This window comes from Gavia stellata, chromosome 6 (genome assembly GCF_030936135.1).
Source record: "Gavia stellata isolate bGavSte3 chromosome 6, bGavSte3.hap2, whole genome shotgun sequence".
Taxonomy (NCBI): Eukaryota; Metazoa; Chordata; class Aves; order Gaviiformes; family Gaviidae; genus Gavia; species Gavia stellata.
The window spans coordinates 5,736,228-5,754,369 of record NC_082599.1 but is presented as its reverse complement, the minus strand read 5'-3'; the positions used below and the strand labels follow the sequence as shown (position 1 = coordinate 5,754,369).

The 18,142-nt window shown below is 39.2% G+C and overlaps 1 protein-coding gene across 1 annotated transcript in view; it reads right to left on the bottom strand.

Annotated features, from left to right (window-relative positions):
- The window catches only part of DLEC1 (DLEC1 cilia and flagella associated protein), a 38,357-nt gene extending 20,545 nt beyond the window's left edge, over positions 1-17,812 (bottom strand). The window contains exons 1-18 of the mRNA XM_059819124.1: positions 17,797-17,812; positions 17,149-17,259; positions 15,850-16,043; positions 15,366-15,586; positions 15,046-15,127; positions 14,564-14,651; positions 13,572-13,745; positions 12,658-12,794; positions 11,641-11,733; positions 10,384-10,474; positions 9,292-9,454; positions 7,309-7,501; positions 4,936-4,994; positions 4,224-4,398; positions 2,370-2,463; positions 2,007-2,137; positions 1,538-1,696; positions 183-322 (exon numbers count right to left, since the gene is read on the bottom strand). Coding sequence (XP_059675107.1) covers positions 183-322; positions 1,538-1,696; positions 2,007-2,137; positions 2,370-2,463; positions 4,224-4,398; positions 4,936-4,994; positions 7,309-7,501; positions 9,292-9,454; positions 10,384-10,474; positions 11,641-11,733; positions 12,658-12,794; positions 13,572-13,745; positions 14,564-14,651; positions 15,046-15,127; positions 15,366-15,586; positions 15,850-16,043; positions 17,149-17,259; positions 17,797-17,812 — 2,321 coding nt within the window. The remainder of the gene's footprint in view (positions 1-182; positions 323-1,537; positions 1,697-2,006; positions 2,138-2,369; positions 2,464-4,223; positions 4,399-4,935; positions 4,995-7,308; positions 7,502-9,291; positions 9,455-10,383; positions 10,475-11,640; positions 11,734-12,657; positions 12,795-13,571; positions 13,746-14,563; positions 14,652-15,045; positions 15,128-15,365; positions 15,587-15,849; positions 16,044-17,148; positions 17,260-17,796) is intronic.
- Positions 17,813-18,142: the final 330 nt, after the last annotated feature.

The window sequence follows — 18,142 nt, the reverse complement described above, 5'->3', positions numbered from 1 at the left end:
AAAGAATTATGATTATGTTTATTTAGCAATATTAGTGATTGTATAGTTCATTGATAGGTTACACAACCCCACTCTGAGTTCCTGCTACATATTTTTGTTTTAGGAGATAAAACTACCTAAAGTGAAAATCACTTGTGAATCTCAGGAAAAAAACAAAGCAGAACACCTCTTTTCCCCCTTACCTTCCTTCTCCATTTTCTACCTCTAGTTCTAATACTGTCTGGAGACGCTGGCACAGCAACGACGTGAACTGAACCGACACACTGCATATACCCAAAGGAGGTATTTCTCCAGCAGATGGTTGAATGGTAAAGGGAGATACCTAGGAGAGCAGAGAGGAAACAGGAATTTCTTTGATGCCTGCAAAGCAAGTGTACAATGCTGAAGCCACACAATGTGTTTAGGACTTGCATGTACCTAATTTTTCCTCAGACATGTCCTTTCTCTCTGCCCCTGGAGTCCCACCTGGGTTGACTTCAGTAAGCACAATGCTGGCTTTGTGAAAACCTGGCTACACAAGGAGGCAGGACTTTGCTTCTATGGGGTCAGCTAATAAAAAGGCAATGACCTAAGAGAAGGGTAGTCAGAGCCAACAGCATAACACAGAGTTAAGGGGAATGTGAAGGAGAAGCAGTCAGCAGCAGTAGCAGTGTCTCCTCCCAAGTGTAGGGGCTGAGCAGCAGCTATGCAAGGTGCCTCAAGTCAGGGAGATTCTTGGACAGAAGGCTGAGAAAGGAGGGCTGGAGGAGTGGAAACAGGAAGAGCACCAGTGTAGGGTGGGGGCTGGAGAGATTCAGGAAAGGAAAGGGGTAGCTCTTATGCAGGAGAAATGGAGCACTCGATCTATGATCTTCACTAGGACCTGAATGGGCTCTGGGATGACAAATTCAAGAGATTAAGTCTAAAATATCTCTGGGGTTCTGGCAATTGTTGGGAATGGCAGGGGCTTGAGGACTGTGAGGACAGGGTCTCCTCCAGGGCACCCCTACCCCTAATCACGCACTTCTGATCATAACTGTTCTGGGGGAAAAGGGATAGACTGCATTTGACACATCACAGCCTAGATAATACTAAATGACAGTTTTAGTGTTCATTGTAGTAAGAAGTCATTTTGGGAGACAGCTGCATGTTTCAAAGCTACTGTTTAAAGCCAAAAGGCCCAGTTCAGTAGCTGCTGAGATTCTTGTTTGAGATGCTGATGTGGGTGCGTGGGAGGAGTGTTTAGCAGCCTCACTTCTGATAAAGTCTTGCCCCCTTATTTATACCAGCAGCAGATGAAATCACTGTCATACAGGAAATACTCCATGTCTCTCTGGATCAGGCTGGCAGGAGATTTGTAATAAATGGAAAAAGAGAAAAATTGCAAAGAAGCATTTAATCTCAAAAGAACTTGTGCACTTCTGGAACTGTGCAGAACCAGTTTCATAAGAAGTCACAGAAATTATAACTTCTGATACCTGGAATGAATATTACAACTCCTAAGCATAAGGAAGAAATAGCTAAAGAGGCAGCATAGCCAGCTATAGCAGTGACTTACCTCTTCATTCCTTTCAGCTAGACAAACCTGGCTTTCTTGCATTCTCCATTGTGCTGGCAGCTGACACAGATTTTTAATCTCAAAGGTTCTTAACACACTCTCACCCTGCTTAATCAAACCTAACCGGAGTGATGGAACATCAATACGCAGAAGTGGACCCTAGGACACCAGGAAACAGATGTCAGAATGGACACTTCTGCCAAAACTGCCTAATTAAGAAACATACATTAGCTAAGATTAACGTTCAATTTCACAGAGAATAGCAGAAAGCAAATGCATTGCGTGTAATACAGAAAAAATCTTATTGTCATGGGAGTATCAACACTGACTCAATAGTTACTAGACAGCAAAAATACCTCCTGTTTGTAACTGCTCTAGATTTGTCAGGCCTTTAAGAGGCAAAAAACTTTATATGGAAAATAGCCAGGCCCCAGAGACAGTCATTCTGCAACACTGAACTGTTCCTTACCTTAAAAGCAGCCTCAATATGCAGTACAAGTGGCTCTGGACAGTGTTCAATTTTACACTGCAGATTACGGCTGATGCACCCAGGTTTGCTTCCAGTAATTGCCAAATCAAATTCACAGCATTTATTCATATCTAGAAAAGAAAAATTCAGGGTCCTGTCTCACCATTTTGCAAAGAAACCACCTGCTGCAAGCCTGTTACTGTAACGCCTGGAACCAAATCAAGTCTCCTGCTGGCTCCAGTGGGCTAAGGATCAGATCTTGCTTTGCAGCTTGTATTACAGTGCTCTATGACTTCTCGCTTTCACTCATACCAATTTAAATATTTCTTTCATTAACTGATGCTTGCAAGTCACAAACTTTACCTATGGTGCCAGTATGAGGTTCAACTTCCATGATGTCACAGGGCATGATTTTCTCCCATGTGTACTTGATCAATGATTTGCTGTTATTCCACATCTGAAACAATTAAAATCAACGAGACAATTAATGCACTTTAAGCTTTCATAGCAACAAGCCAATTTGCTGAGAGTACTGATGCACTGCAAACTAGATATTGCAAGTCCTACATCACACACTTTGCAAAGTCTAACCATAGCCTGATCACTAAACATTACGACTTACTGACATACCTTGAATCTAGCTACAACATACTGTATCTTTACCTGAATCTTGAAATAAACTGAGCATGGTAAGAGTGAAAAGGCACAGAACCTCATCTAACCTGTGACTTGAACAGTACTAACCCAGTGCCATGCACTAACTACTGTTATTTTCATGATAACGCTGTGTCCTCCCTTTCTTTTCTCCTCTGTAATGTAAAACAAGAAGCAGTAGGATTCGCCTGACTGGATTTCAGGTGTCTGCAAAATAGGTAAGAGATCTACATCTGATCTCATCTCCTAGGAATTCTCTTTGCTAAAAATAAAGCCAATTAGACAGTGCTGGGAGCAATTCCTCTGACCTATTTTAGCCTGTGGGATGAGATGAATCACCTCCTGGATGCTGCCAACCAGATCTCCGAGGACTCTAAGCAAAGTTTAGAGCAGGTAGCTCAGATGTGGGGATCTATGCTGAAAGCACTATATTTAGTCAGATGAACACAGTGACTACCTTCACACTAGTGAAAGTGTTTTCTGAAACGTAAAAAAAAATAATCCATTAACCATTTTTTTCAAAAGCTTTATCATATTTGAAGCCTTTTAAACTTTTTCCCCATTTTTCAAAATATTTCAAAATGTTTCAAAGCTTAAACTTCTTTTGAGAGCAGCCTTTTTTTGTGAGGGAGATGTAAGCTCTTGAAATTTTTGGCCTGCTCTTCAGATCTATTCAGACATTATTTCTTAATTGCAGTAAATAACTTTTTTCTCTGAAACACAATTATCTCTAAGCACAGTTAACATTCTTATCTTTTTAAGACCAAAAAAGCAATTGGAAACTGTGAGGAATGCCATTATATTATCAATAAGTGACTTAATTACCTATACCACATGGGTAGCTATACTGGATTACTGGAAAGTATGAAATGGCTGTCTTAAGTTAAAAAAGAACTTCTAGGAAGAGAAAGCATAAAACTAAATGCTGATTAGCAGTATCTTTACGAAAAAATGGGAAGACCATGAACTGGGAAATGTCTTCCTGCCTGGCTCTTGCTAACAGGCCTATTTTTCCCAAGTGAGTCTAAGATCAAAAGGATCCTGAGTGAGTGGACAATTGCAGCACCAGTCTGTCCCGTAATGGTCAAACGGTAATTATCAGAACCTGCAGGAAAGAACAATGTCTAGTAAGCTGCAGCATGTGTCACTTTCGTAGCTCTTCTGTGCTTGCTGTACTCCCTTGCATGAACTGTGCCCCTGTTATGTAAGCAATTTTATCATCAATTAGCTATTCCTCCCAACTGGAAAACTTTTACACCACAGGAGTGAAAAAGTGGTAAGTAACAGGTTAATGACCCAGAAAAACATTTAGAAGGGTAAAACTTCTGTGGTATCAAACCTGAGAGACGAAAAAAGAACAAAGCCTGCTTGCCTGGAATGTAGGGCTAAGCAGACTTGCTAGGGAATTTCAGTACAGACCCTCCTGGAGTCACGGCCTCCTTTAAAATTATTTAAGAAAAACTAAAATAACATGGATTGTCCGGTATCTTCTAATAACACCTATGACATCTAGTGACACAAAGCACATGACAGTCAGCACAATGAAGTCAAAAGCAAACAAACCTTAAATGTTTTTCTGACATTTACACCAATAAAGTTTTCTCCAGGGATGATAATGGCATATGGTTCCAGAAGAAGATGAAATGGTTCTGTTGATCCTTTAACTTCTATTTCCAATGCTATTACATCCTCTGCTTTGTATTCTGGGATGTTTTGAAGCATCGCCTCTCTTACTAAACTTTGGGAGGGAATATGGTAGAATTATTAAGCATCTTAAACTGGTGTTTAAACATCTTTTAACTGCCAGATCAAAATTGAAAATCATCAAAAGTTTCTAACTACAGAGTGCCCAGGTGCAGTTATCTCAGGCTGGGGACAATTGAAAACTGGAAAAATTACAGTAGTTCTTTAAGGTACTCTAGTCGTTCCAGCCTGTTCACGAACAAGTATGTAAGTCATAGACTGCTGTGACAAACAGTAATAGCAGGAAAACCTGCTGGAAACCTCAGCAGAAAGCTGGGAAATGAACAGACAAAATGTCAGCATTATCTTTTTCCAAGTGAGGTGCAGCCCCATCTAGGGCTAAGGCATGTGTTCAGACACGAGGGAAGATCACAGAGACGATCTTTGTACCACTCTAAGTTGTGCAGATAAAATCCTCTATAATTGTCAGTGCATCATCACCAGAATGATGAAGAATCCCAGTAACTTAACGTAATAGCATAGCTAAAATATGGCTACACATCCTACCGGGAAATACTGTTTCTCAGCTTACCAAGGTGATTCTGGGATGTCCCTCAGTACCATCTGAATCACACTGTGATAATTCTTCAGCTACACACACGAAGGAGGAGAGGATTTTAATGTCAAGTAATCAGTTATGTTGAGGATTAAAAAAAGATGAAAAAGTAGTTTACATTTAAAGGATGAACGATCATCATTGGCATACTAAGATCTGATAAACAATATTCAAACTTTAGAGTTACTAAAAGAAAACATGTTTCACTGCAAAATATTAGCCAGATTCTGATCTCATGGTGTGTAGTTCCAAGAAAAATACTCATTTTTGACATGCCTGTTATTATTTCCCTAGTATATTGCATACTACATACAAGCATCTGCAAAGGCTCCCCAAATTAAGATCAGTACTGGTGTACTTACAGTTTCTTCTAACCGCTCCAGGGTATTTAGCTTAATTGACCATCAATCTGATTTTGAGTAAGAAACACTACTTTTCCATCATGGAAAAAGAGGATGCCTTCTATATTCCAATGGGGGAAAAAAGGAAACACAGAAGCAGGCCTTATACTTGAAGGGCTTTGCAAAAGATTCATTTGTTTGTAGAGAGAGATTAATTTAAGTGTATATGTTAATTCAATATATTTTTGTTATAAAATTAAAATCTTTAAAACATCATTAATATATATTTCTATTAACTAATTAATGTATTTTAAAAACCCAGTTAGTTTCTCTTCCGTACTTACTGGAGGTATTCCTATGTCTGTCAATCACCACAGCATGGGATATTCCCACTCTTGGGCTTACTTTGGATCGAGTTGTTGATCTGCTTGAGGGTAGGAAGGCTCTGCAGAGGGATCTGGACAGGCTGGATCGATGGGCTGAGGCCAACCGGATGAAGTTCAATAAGGCCAAGTGCCGGGTTCTACACTTCGGCCACAACAACCCCATGCAACGCTACAGGCTTGGGGATGAGTGGCTGGAAAGTTCCCCTGCAGAAAAGGACCTGGGGGTGTTGATCGACACCCGGCTGAATATGAGCCAGCAGTGTGCCCAGGTGGCCAAGAAGGCCAACGGCATCCTGGCTTGCATCAGAAATGGTGTGGCCAGCAGGAGCAGGGAGGTGATCATGCCTCTGTACTCGGCTCTGGTGAGGCCGCACCTCGAATACTGTGTTCAGTTTTGGGCCCCTCACTACAAGAAGGACATTGAGGTGCTGGAGCGTGTCCAGAGAAGGGCGACGAAGCTGGTGAGGGGTCTGGAACACAAGTCTTATGAGGAGCGGCTGAGCGAGCTGGGGTTGTTTAGCCTGGAGAAGAGGAGGCTGAGGGGAGACCTTATCGCTCTCTACAACTACCTGAAAGGGGGTTGCAGAGAGGTGGGTGTTGGTCTCTTCTCCCAAGTGACTAGTGACAGGACTAGAGGAAATGGCCTCAAGTTGTGCCAGGGGAGGTTCAGGCTAGACATTAGGAAAAAGTTCTTCACTGAGAGAGTGGTGAAACACTGGAATAGGCTGCCCAGGGAGGTGGTAGAGTCACCCTCCCTGGAGGTATTCAAGGAGCGTGTGGATGTGGCATTGTGGGATGTAGCTTGATGGACATGGTGCTGTGTGGTGTTGGGTGGGTTGTGGCTTGTTATTGTTGTTGTGTGGCGTGGGTTTTGTGGTTGTGTTGTGGTTTTTTTTTTTTTTTTTTTTTTTTTTTCCCCCCCCCCCCAGGTTGGACTCGATGATCTTACAGGTCTTTTCCAACCGTACTGATTCTGAGTTTCTTTAAATACAGTGACCTCATGCTCCTTATTTACATGGACAGCAGAGCAGAAACTAAGACAACAGTCACTGGTACAGCTGCATTCAAACATCGTTGCACCCCTCTTTACCCACAGCTGCATGCCATCATTACTCTGCCAAAGGCTACTACTACCCCCTTAATTTACCACACAGCTGTTCCTAGGACCCATTTCAGCCCAAAAAAGCTACAGTTGGAAACAGTTTAAATAATCACTGTTTGCTAACCAAACTTGTTTAGGCTGCAGTAGGTATGGGGCACATATCCCCAAAGCAGCTCACTCAGCAGATGGGAAGGGCCAGGAGATTGTGGAGGAGCTGGTAATGTGAGGGGGGTAACTTTACCAGCCAGCACAGCTGCAGCTATGAGGATGCGTCCACAGTTTCAGTGTAAAATTAATTGTGTCCAATCAGTACCAAAAATGACATGAGATGAGAAACTGTCTCATATTTTGCAGTCAAAACATGTTTTCTTTTAGTAACTTTCTACATTTTGAACACTGTTTACCAGAGCATAGTACCAGCTAATTAAATTTAATTCAGAAAGCTACACAGCAAGGATTTTATGACTTGCATAAAATACACAGCTGGAGTTTGTAGATAGGAAGGAATCACAAGCCATACCTCCTGTGGAGTGTAAGTGAGAATAAACTCATGATCAGCATGGGGAAGCAAAACTCCTTGCTCAGGATTTAGGAAGAAGGCTGACTCTGTGTCTCGATTGTATTTGAGCTTCATAAAGTCTGCAGTTTCTTCTGGTATTAATGGTTTCAGATTAGGCTTTATTATCTGCCAGTAGAAAGGAAGCTCAATGTGGCTGCAAAGAGATCAATAAAACCCAAAAAGCTATGATTAAAAAAAAATCAGGTATTTTTGAGTAAAATATTGGGAGAAAATTTTCGGTTCCTTTTTATATGTAGGGAATTCCTCTCCTTAAATATTACAGGGGTTAGGCTTACCAGTCTTTGTGAGCTACAAATCTGATGAGGTGGTGTAGAGTCAGAGTATATAAATTGTACAAAGAACATGCTATATGGAAGTAAATTATATAAATGTGCAAGATATGTTAACACTTTCTTGCCTTATTTAACTTGTGATGTAATGTAACTTTGAGGAAACTCTACAATTCTTCTTCCAAGAATCTGAGATCAACAGGAAAATTCCTGCTGATATCAGTATGTTTGCATTGGATCACTGCTGATGATCTACATAACATTCTGAATTTAATCCAAGTGCAAGCTGTGGGCTTTAACATATCAAGAAACACAGGGGCTCCAGCTAAGATTATAGCAATGGCTCGGCAATATTTTTTGTAATCCAGAAAAAGTTGCTTAACTGGGTTGCTTCAGCAGAAGTGTATTCCATGGAATGTGTTGATGGGTTTTAAAACCTTGCTCATACTGACCTCAAAAACTTTGCCTTACTAAGGGGAGGAAGGACACTGGAATTTGGAAGTGAGTGTCAATGACATAAAACTTGTATTTCTTGTATTGCTTTCTATAGCAGTACAAAATTTTCTCTTTCTTCCTTATGTGGAGTTCAGTCTCAGCCTGTCCAGCTTTGTTTCATACAAATGCTGACACCAGACGTGCAGGGACTGCTGCCATGATTGTAACACAGAGAAAATGTGGAAATTGGCATAGTCACATCCTTTGTCAGTTTACAGTATCCAGTTCACTGAATCACACTTTCTATACCCAAACAGCATTCTGTTCTGGCATTATGCATGTGTGGTTTCCACGCCACAAAACAAACTTCCAGAAATTCACTGTAGCAAGTAACAATTTACATGAACGTGTCTAAAACCAGCACTGACCTCCTTACTGCTTTTGTGGTCTGCAGCCCCTAACTGCTGCAGTCATGCACATCAGTGTACTTCTATTATTGTCCAACTGATTTTGATCAAAGTCAGGATTCCACTATGTTCAGAACAATGTAATTGCACATAGGGACATATTCCTTGACCTCAAATAGAGTTTACATTTAAATCTATTAGGACTCAATAGTAGGAATCATTGGAAAGTTTTAATATGCGCTAGTTACATTGGGCTCCCATTTTAATCAGTGGAGATCCAGTGGAGTCCAGGATGCATTATGTCTTGTTCTATGGGAGATGTCTACAGTCAGAATTGCACCTTTAAAATCTATTGCATCTAAAAGCATCTATTTCCCTGCACTATGAAAGGAAAAGAGTATAGGGTGCTTAGCTCAATTGTACAAGTATACATTGTAGACATGTAAAGTTAGATAAATCCCATCTGGATGACAGTGTTAAATGTTTCCTGCAACCATCCACATTTATGAATCTTTTGCAGTTGTAGATTTATCTATACTGAGGCAAATATATTGACCTTGGCAGTGTATGAACCAAATGGTATGGTTAATGGTTGCCATAATGTTTGCTCTATATATAACGTCCCTGCCCTTACAAGCATATCCTTGAACCTTAATCACTAAACAATGGAGCAAAAAGAAGCAACGCTTCTGCACAAAGTTTATCAAGCACTTGAAGGTTTCTCCAGCTTGAGAGAGGCTGGTATCACAAATGAGATCCCTACCAGTATGTTTAGACTGCACAGCATTACTCTATTAATAGCAGCTACGTACGTAGAGTTCCTTATAATCAGTTTCTTCTCCTCGGTGGTGTGTGGGTTTTGGGGGTCAAATCGTATAAGGTGCTGTGCTGTTGCATCAGTAACTTCACCGGGTTCAGGTTTGCTTTCTCCACCCGTGACAAACAAAAGCTCCAGAGCTATCAGCTGTCCAACCCCTTGAAGAAACAAGCAGGTATTACTGTTTATTAACATTGTTTATATTACTCATTAACAACAAATGCCAGCAATGGCCATTACTGATTATATCTGGTGTTTCCTCAAGTTTCAGAACTCCAATGTGTTAATTGTACAATATTTTCCTGATGTTCTTTGTTCATCAACATATATCAATAGAGATCTTCTCTTCATGAATTAACAGATTTGGATTTCAGGGCCACAACCTCAGCTCACTTACATCACCATCGTTTCACTGAAGCGAGCAGAATGTTTGCAATGGTTGATAATGCGTCTCCCAGATGTTTTGAGCAGTATATTAAAATAAAAACAAGCAGCAAATACACTATTAAAAAAATTCCAAAGGAAATACCTGGAATAAAGTGATTAAATAGACTACAAGTCAAGCCTAATGTTACATGCCTCACAATTACATTACAGGACAAGCACTAACATTTACAAGAATTTCAACTGCTTTCATTAGCTAATCCAAAGACTGCCTATCTCTCCTGAATACCCTAATCCAAGATGTGGCCCACATTTTCTTCACACCTAAATGTATTTCTGCCCTGTTAAAGCTGATGTTTTATAGTTTGTCATGTTATCTTATTGATACAAAAGCCTAAGAAATGAATTGCACCTGACTACAGGTGTTCTTTTGTGCTACTTGGTGACATTTTATGTATGGATTTTTGGCTACAGTGGGTTAAGAGCTCAGTGCTTTCCGAATGCCATGTATTTCATGCACTGGGATCGAGTAGTAATAATAATAATAGAAATGCTTAGCATTTAACACCATTAGGGGACAAAGTATTTGCTCAATCCAATGACATAAAAATTTACTATCACTTCAAGCCATCAACCACCACTCACATTATTTGAATATCTACAGAGTTAGAAACACGATCTCTGAAAGGTGTTAGAAACAAACCTGTGACTGTAACATCATTGACTTGGCAATTGTCACAAACAATGGTGTATGTTTGCTGTGAGAATTCTGGAAAAGAAGGGAAAAACACTACCTGAAAGAGAGAAGTGAAATAGCAATGTCTGTAACTGATTTCTCTCCAGGAAGTAAATGTTCGCTAAAGGACAGTTCTAGCGATTAGTAATTAAATCTTACATTTGCCAGAAACAGACAGTGTCACATTCCCTTAATACAGACCAGAAAGAAATAGGTGTTTTCTGGGTCACTAAACTTACATGTGTGTTTCTGGATGGTCACCAGAGGCTGCCTTTGTAGTCACTGGAGGTGTGGGCAGTCTACTGGCTTAGTTGTATGAATTGCACCCTCAGATTCGAATCTGTCCTCAGTCTCTTACTGAGCAATGCCACCGCTGCCTGTCAAGTTATAACAGTGTGACCAGGGCAGCTGCTGTGTGCCTTCCCTGAGCCCCACCTCAACAAAATGGTTCAGGGGCCAAAACCTTTGGCTGTGCAATGTGCACCATGGTTATCCTACCTCTGATCCACTACCACCTACAAACCCAGCCCATGCTAAATCCATCTCCTTTTTCTCTCCCACATGTGCCTGGCCCTGCTGAAGCAATGCACGTGGGGAGACATAAAGGAAGAGAAACGTTCCTCCTTTATCCACACCTGCCTGACCCAGTCCTTTTATCAACAGCCAGGGGGTAGTGGAGAAAGGAAGGGCTGGAGACTAGCCATACTCTCCATATCACTCTTCTTCTCTCCATAGCGATGCTATAATAAAATGTGGCCCGCATCAGAGAAAGCAGTGATGGCAACCAGTAATGCACACCTATTGCAGGATCTTTTTCAGGAAAGATCACAGCATAAGTGAAGGATTTGTAACTGCTGCTCTACAATGAAAGAATTTTTTCCCAAAATGTCCTTTTTTTTTTTTCAAGGAAGCTCAGAAAGGAAAAGCTGGAGTGAAATAAGGACTCCAGTGTTCTCAGATTTCTGTTTTCTCTAAGAGGGTTCTTTGCATGGGGGAAATCTGACTCGTCTCTGAGTGGCTAAGCAAGACTTTGAAGTTACAATGAAAGACTCTCCAGTAAGACGCACAATTGCAATTCTTCCAGCATGACTGTACAAAAGGATTTGAGCATTTTTGCTCACACAAACCCAAATTCACAAGGTCCAGCCAAGATCTTCTAAAATGATCTTGTTTGCTAATGTATTTGGTAAAGTACAAATAGTTTCTATAGCAGTTGGTACTAACCTCTACTGTTGTACTCTGCCCTGGAGCTAGCTCAAAAACAGCAGGATGGATCCCAAAAGGATCTTGTATCACAAAACCAACAGTGGAAACAGCCTAAGTTGTTTACAAAAAAAAAAAAAAAAAAAAAAAAAAGGAAAAAAAGGAAGACTAATAAATTAAATTGATCAGGTTGTTGTTTTTAAAATACAGGCTTACCTAGAACAGACTGTATACTACAACATCACTGTTCTACATCTTACTGTAATTTTTTTTCACACATCTCAAAAGTATGTGGCTTATGTATATGGCTTAATTAGAAGAAATGCCCCATGCTTTATAATTACCTTGGTGAAAGCAGGAGGGAAGCTGCTGTCTCCAAAGCCAAATGATAGTGTCAGGAGCCCTAATATTCATGTTCACAGAAGAACAGCTATGCCTAAGCATAAGAGTTCACTCCGTTTTTCCATGCTTATGACTCACTTTGAGTTGGAAATGTAAAGCTAATGTATCCCATTAGCCTTTTCTCCAGCACATAAAATGCCAATCTACCAGTCACATCTTATCTTCTTCATCTGGTATCACTTAGACCTTGTTTTGTGATGTAAAACTAAAGACAGAGCAGTAGTGGAGTGGAATGCCAGGGTCTACAGGTGCAGCAAGGTTAGTAAGTGGTATCTTGGGTGGGGAGGGGGAGGAAATTAGCTCAAGCAATGCTAGAACTGATTGCATTTCTATTTGCTTTAAGGGTAAGATTAAAGTTCAAGTCAGTTGTCCTTTCCCTGATCTATGCCTGAGTTTACTTCACTACCGAGCAAGACAACTTCTTCCAGAGGGAAGCCAGAGCACAAGCAGGAGGTTCGGATATCCAGGGAGATTGGGCTCAAGGATAAATGTGAATCCCTGAGGGAATGGAACAATACAGATGACCCCAGCAAGGCTTTATGACTCCTGTGCTAATATACCATGACTAGGTTAAAGGCCTTCATGTCAGGGCATCTATACCATACCACGTCCAGTATTTCCCTTCTAATCACTTACCCTGAAATTAGGAGGTGGCCAGGCTTTCTTTGGCATTATACGGAACTTCCCAGTGCTACATCCCTCATTTCTGCACAAAATCATCGTTACTTTTATTCCTCCAACAAGGCAGGAACCACAGTCTATAATGTGAGGCACTGCAATGAGTAACACAGAAAATCAGACTAAACAGACAGTGAAGGCTAGCAGCTGGCAAAGCCAGTTCTTAAATAACTCGTTAAAGACAACATTACTGCATATGAATATGCTAGGTGCTGCAATCCTAAAAAGCCTTAAATTCTTTCCATTTGAAAGTTAAATAGTATGAGGTGCATATTTCTACATTCCTCTTACATTTTAATGGTGCTTCCTACTTAAAGACTCCATTGAATGATGACAAAAAGCAAGATGATTTTAAAAAAAGCTCGGTATAACAAGAAAGGTGAATTTACAAAAACTCAAAGCAAGTTTCTGCAAAAGTAATCCTGGTTGTTACAGTTGAGGTTAGGTATCTGAGAGGTGAATCCTGCAGATATGTCATATCCATATATAATTAATGTAACATTCCATGAATATTAATTAATAGCATCAAATATTTATAGCTAAATCGTAATTCCTTAATATTTAGGATTGGTAATTACAGTTAGTAGTCCAGGAATTGACAAGACACAAACCTAGAAAAGTGGCTCCTGCTCACTCCTCTAATACAGTGAAAAAAAATGAACTTGATGTGGCAAGAAAAAGTAATTGAGGAAAAATTTTACAAAATTACATTTTAATAACTAATAAATCTATTATGAGTTAAAATGAGATCGATATCAAAATGTAGAAAAAGCACTGCCAATTTTCTCCATAAAATTGGAGACAGTCAAATTAAAAAAAAATCAACAAATCCATTTAACTTTAGAGAAACTTAAGAATTGGGCATTACTGACATGTTAACACTGGAGGTCGTCTTTTAGCTTGGATCGGGATCAGAAGAGGTTCTGATACTTGAGTCTCCACTAATATACAATCTTCATAATCTCCCAGATGTTCAGGAATAAATTGGACCGTATACTGGCATGTCATCCCAGGAGCAATCATTCCTCCCTTTCCTGGAAATTTTCCTTGGGAAAAAAAAATACAGGGAATTAAAAAAATTGAAACCTCCCAAAGTTGGCATATGTATATATAATCACATCTCCCTCTGGAAAGGTGCCTGTAAACTCTCCCCATTTATTGCTGATAAAAATGAATGACCACAAAAGGCCTGCCAGTGTAATCTGTGTATGTGCATATCTTCCACTGAAGTAAAAAAAAATTTTTTGGTCTGAAATATGCTTCTCCTAACTACAGAGAAAACACAGTGAGGAGTAACCTAGAGACGTTACCCAGTTTTCCTCTGCCACAAAACAGGGTTTACATGGGCGGCTCTAACTTCTTCTAAATATTCCTCCAATGCTGTGACTGAGATACCACAATCTCCTTAGGCAATCTATGCCAGTGCCTGCCTATCCTGCTATAGGAAAGATGTTTTTCTTACCTTTCCTCTAACCTAATCTTCCTTGTAGCAATTGTGGCTATTTCTTGCCCTCTTCCCCTACTGATTTCAATGGACACTACATCCATTCCTACATACATTTTACGTAAGACTTAATCTAGGTATTCCATGGATATATTTCAATCTAACTTCAAAGATTTTAATATTAGTTAGTCTTCTTGAATTCCTCATTAGACTATTTGTATCTGCTGATGAGTTTCATGTGAATGGTCCTGGAGACATAAGACAACGTTCAGTCTCTAAAGAATTAAGCAGATTATTGTCCTACCCAGAGCACTATGGATAGCAGAACCAAACATAATGTCTCTGAAAAATCTTTGTTCAAGCAGATAAATTAGATCTCTTATGTGTTAACATCTTAAAGGCAGTAAAAATAACCCTTACCTGGCCCAATGGCAAATGCTGAAGTAGAGGGGGGGATAAGTCTTACATGATGACACGTTGAAGTGATGTTCTGCAGCTCTATAGTCATCTTCATTTAAAAAGAAAATAAAATACTCCATTGCATTTATCATCACTCATTATAATGTTTGCAATTCTCTAGCACTCTGCTAGTTGTAGCTAATTTACCATCACAACCCGCCTAAAAATTTCAGTTTATTCAATAAAGGCTGAGTCAGATACTACCAAAACCAAGCAGAGACTGAAAAGGGTCCCTTTTAGTTTTCACTGGTTAGTGTGTCAGTGGCATGCGTGAACAAGTATCTTGAAAGAAGCTAAAGGGTCATTAATTCAATATAAGGAAGAAACTCAGACTTTTGTTAAACTGCAGAAAGCCAGAAGATTGAGTGAAATATGTAGATCATGGCAGGACATAATGTTTCTCGGTGGTAGAACTAACCCTCTCCAAACAAGTAAGTTCTCACCTCACAGACCTGGCCAACTTCATAATCAGAAAATAAAACAGTAGGTGGATTGGCAAGAAATACAGGAACAAATGAGGTATCTCTGAAAGATAAAAAAAGGGAGACATTATCTTACTGCCTAGTTCTTTAAATACTGATAAAATGAGAAATAGCAAAAATGTGTCCTTTGGCAAAACCAAAATGTCATACAGACATGCTTTGTTTCCTAAGAGACCATACAGACATTTAGCTCAGTATCTATGTGCAAATCCACAGCAATTCTATAGTGGAGCTCTCTGTGTGCTCCAGCTCAGAATCAAGAAACTGTATATACTGCATACCCTTTATTATCTTCTGCTTTTCTTTTGGCTAAGGTTTGTTCCACCTTCTCTTGAGAAATGACAAGAGATTTGCCTCCATGAAGAGCATTTGGTGGGAAAAAGCGGGGGTTCTTCAAGTAATTCTGTCTTTTCTCAAGTTTGGCAAGGTAAGCACAGTCACTTTGTCCCTCTGCTTTGCACTTACTATCTTTCCAGGCTAGCTTCTGTAAGGCATTCGTTTTCTTTGAAAAACAAAGAGACCATGGTGCAAAATTAAACACAGCAATTTTGAGGATAATGAAAAAGGTATCTGTACATGTCTAATTAAAGCCATACAGCATTGAAAATTCATATAGAAATATTGTATTTCTCTTTTCTTAACAGATTGAATAAAATAAGTATTGGAACAAAATCAACAATGCATTGATATCCACCCTTTGTTACGGGAACAGCAATAGGCCCTACAGTTCTGACAGACTAAAACAAATAAATCAGTAAAATGTACCTTACTTGTCTTTTTAGTCTGGTGGCTAGAATCTGGAGTTGAAGGCAGAGTTAATGTGCATAAAGACACATTTGGCAGACTACCAGATATTTTCTGTAGGTGTGCAATCTCTGCAGGCATCTGGGCCCGCGAGCCTGAAGAAACATGCTGTTTAAAACTAAATGTCTCTTTGATGTAGCCAGGTTCTGATTTTCCTGCAATTCAAAGAAAAAACTAATTCTAGAAGAGAAAAACATGACTTATAAGCATTTATTCTAAGCATAGGTGTATGAATTTCTTTTAGTCTTGTTGATGGTAAAAATACACTTTAAATCCTCTAGAATTTAATTTACATTTATAATTTATTTTGCACAAATAAAGGTTAGTGCTTGAATAAGAAAGCTTTTAGAAATACTAATTAAACAAGCTATATACAAAGAAAATTATATTACTCTCAGAAAGCTATGTTAATCTTACAAGTGAGTGGGACTTAGAATGTACTGTTCAGTTTACTAAAAGATCTATATGATGGACTTACAACAGTCAGAAAATTGACATAAACAGCATGTACCATCTAGTCCCGTGTTCCTATAGTTAGACAACAAAATTGCCACCTCAGAGGAAACTCTGAGATGTTAGATTTTTGGCTTTGTTTGGAATTAAAATGGAAAAAACCCCCGAATCTTGGAATTCGTGACTAAATTCATTACTCTGAAATGCTTGTTTTGACTTGACTGAAAAAAATCTTTTTAATGATACTAAAACCTGTCACCTTGACTTACACATGAGTAAAAAAAGTAAAGAAGTCTTGACATTGCCCAAAAGATTTTTCTTACTGATCTTCATTTGCAAATCAAACTGATATATTTCCAGAACTGGAAAATTTTAAACCCAAAATAAAGAATACAATTTTATTTCACTGAAAATAGTTTCTACTTTAATGTAAACCACTACCGTTCTCTGAATACAAGATGTAGTTGCAGCTTTGTGCTAATGAAATTGAATAGAGGCAGAGCAGTCACAGTTAATACAGTTCTTGTGTCAGATGTAAAGAACTGTAAACAAATGTGCAACTACCATTAAATTTCATATTTAAGCATGTTTAAACTCAATAATCCATTAATTTCAGAGGAAGAGAATTTTTCATTTATCAATTTTATTTTGACTGTCCCTTTAGTGGAATTTTATGCTTGTAATACTGGAGTCCCTTCTGCTTTGGCAGAAAACTATAAAAATATACTCAGATCTGCTACATCCTCCAATGCTTCAATTCTTTTAGAGTGTTCTAAAAAGTCTAATTATTCTCTGCTTTAAATTTACCTTTTGGTGCTCTAGTAACAGGTAATTTATCAGTGATGTAATCATCAGGGCAGGTTAAATGATTTTTTCTGAGAAGTTCATTATCCACAATCCACCTAAAAGAGGACGCCACTGCAACAGTAAAAAAACCCAAAACCAATAAAAAAAAGCAAAAGCTTAGCCCCTTAAGATACACTATCTTGATCAATCCAAAGTAATGTTGTCTTTATAACTCATCACTGTCAGGTAATATTTTTGGATAGAGAAACAGTCTGGTATTTTAATCCCAAGATTTGGACATGCTCCTCCACAATTGTAAATTCAGTTCAAACCCAGTTATGCAGCCATTGGAGAAACATTTAATCTCCATTCGTTGCTGCTATATATCAAGGTGTGTATGCCTGTAATAAAATTAGGTGGTAAGCCATTAATTGCAGATTTAATACCTTGAAAATGACCTGGTCATTTAGTTTCTTACACTGTTAAACAGATGTTACTGTACTTGAATCTCTGCACAAAATCCTTCAGTGTTGCTCTATGGATGTAAGGCCAAACTAAAAGCTCACTGAGTCTAGCGTCAGTCCTACCAGTGATGCAAACAAACATTGCATTGGTCTCCAGGTACCGTAAGCATGTACCAGGGAGAGACAGTATTTCCAGAATCCTCACCTGGTGGCAATCCCATTTTGTGGAAATCTTTCCCCGCATCTGCCTTCAGCACGTTTACGGCCCTTTCTTCTTCAGCTTTTGCTCGATCCTGGGCCTGAACGATGTTCTCTTCTACTATGTCAGCTTCTGTCAGTCGGCACTTATACTCAGCAAGAAGCTGTCACGGGCATAGGTGAATGTAGAGAAATGAGTCTGATTTGAGCTGTCACAAATTATTAAAGAATCTCCTTGCAGATAAATGTTTTCTATTTGCCTTTGAGAGGTAAATAGAGACAGCCTGGTAAAACATCATTACTTTACAAGCATAAACTGGCCTGCCAAACCACCATCATTCCTATCATTTAAC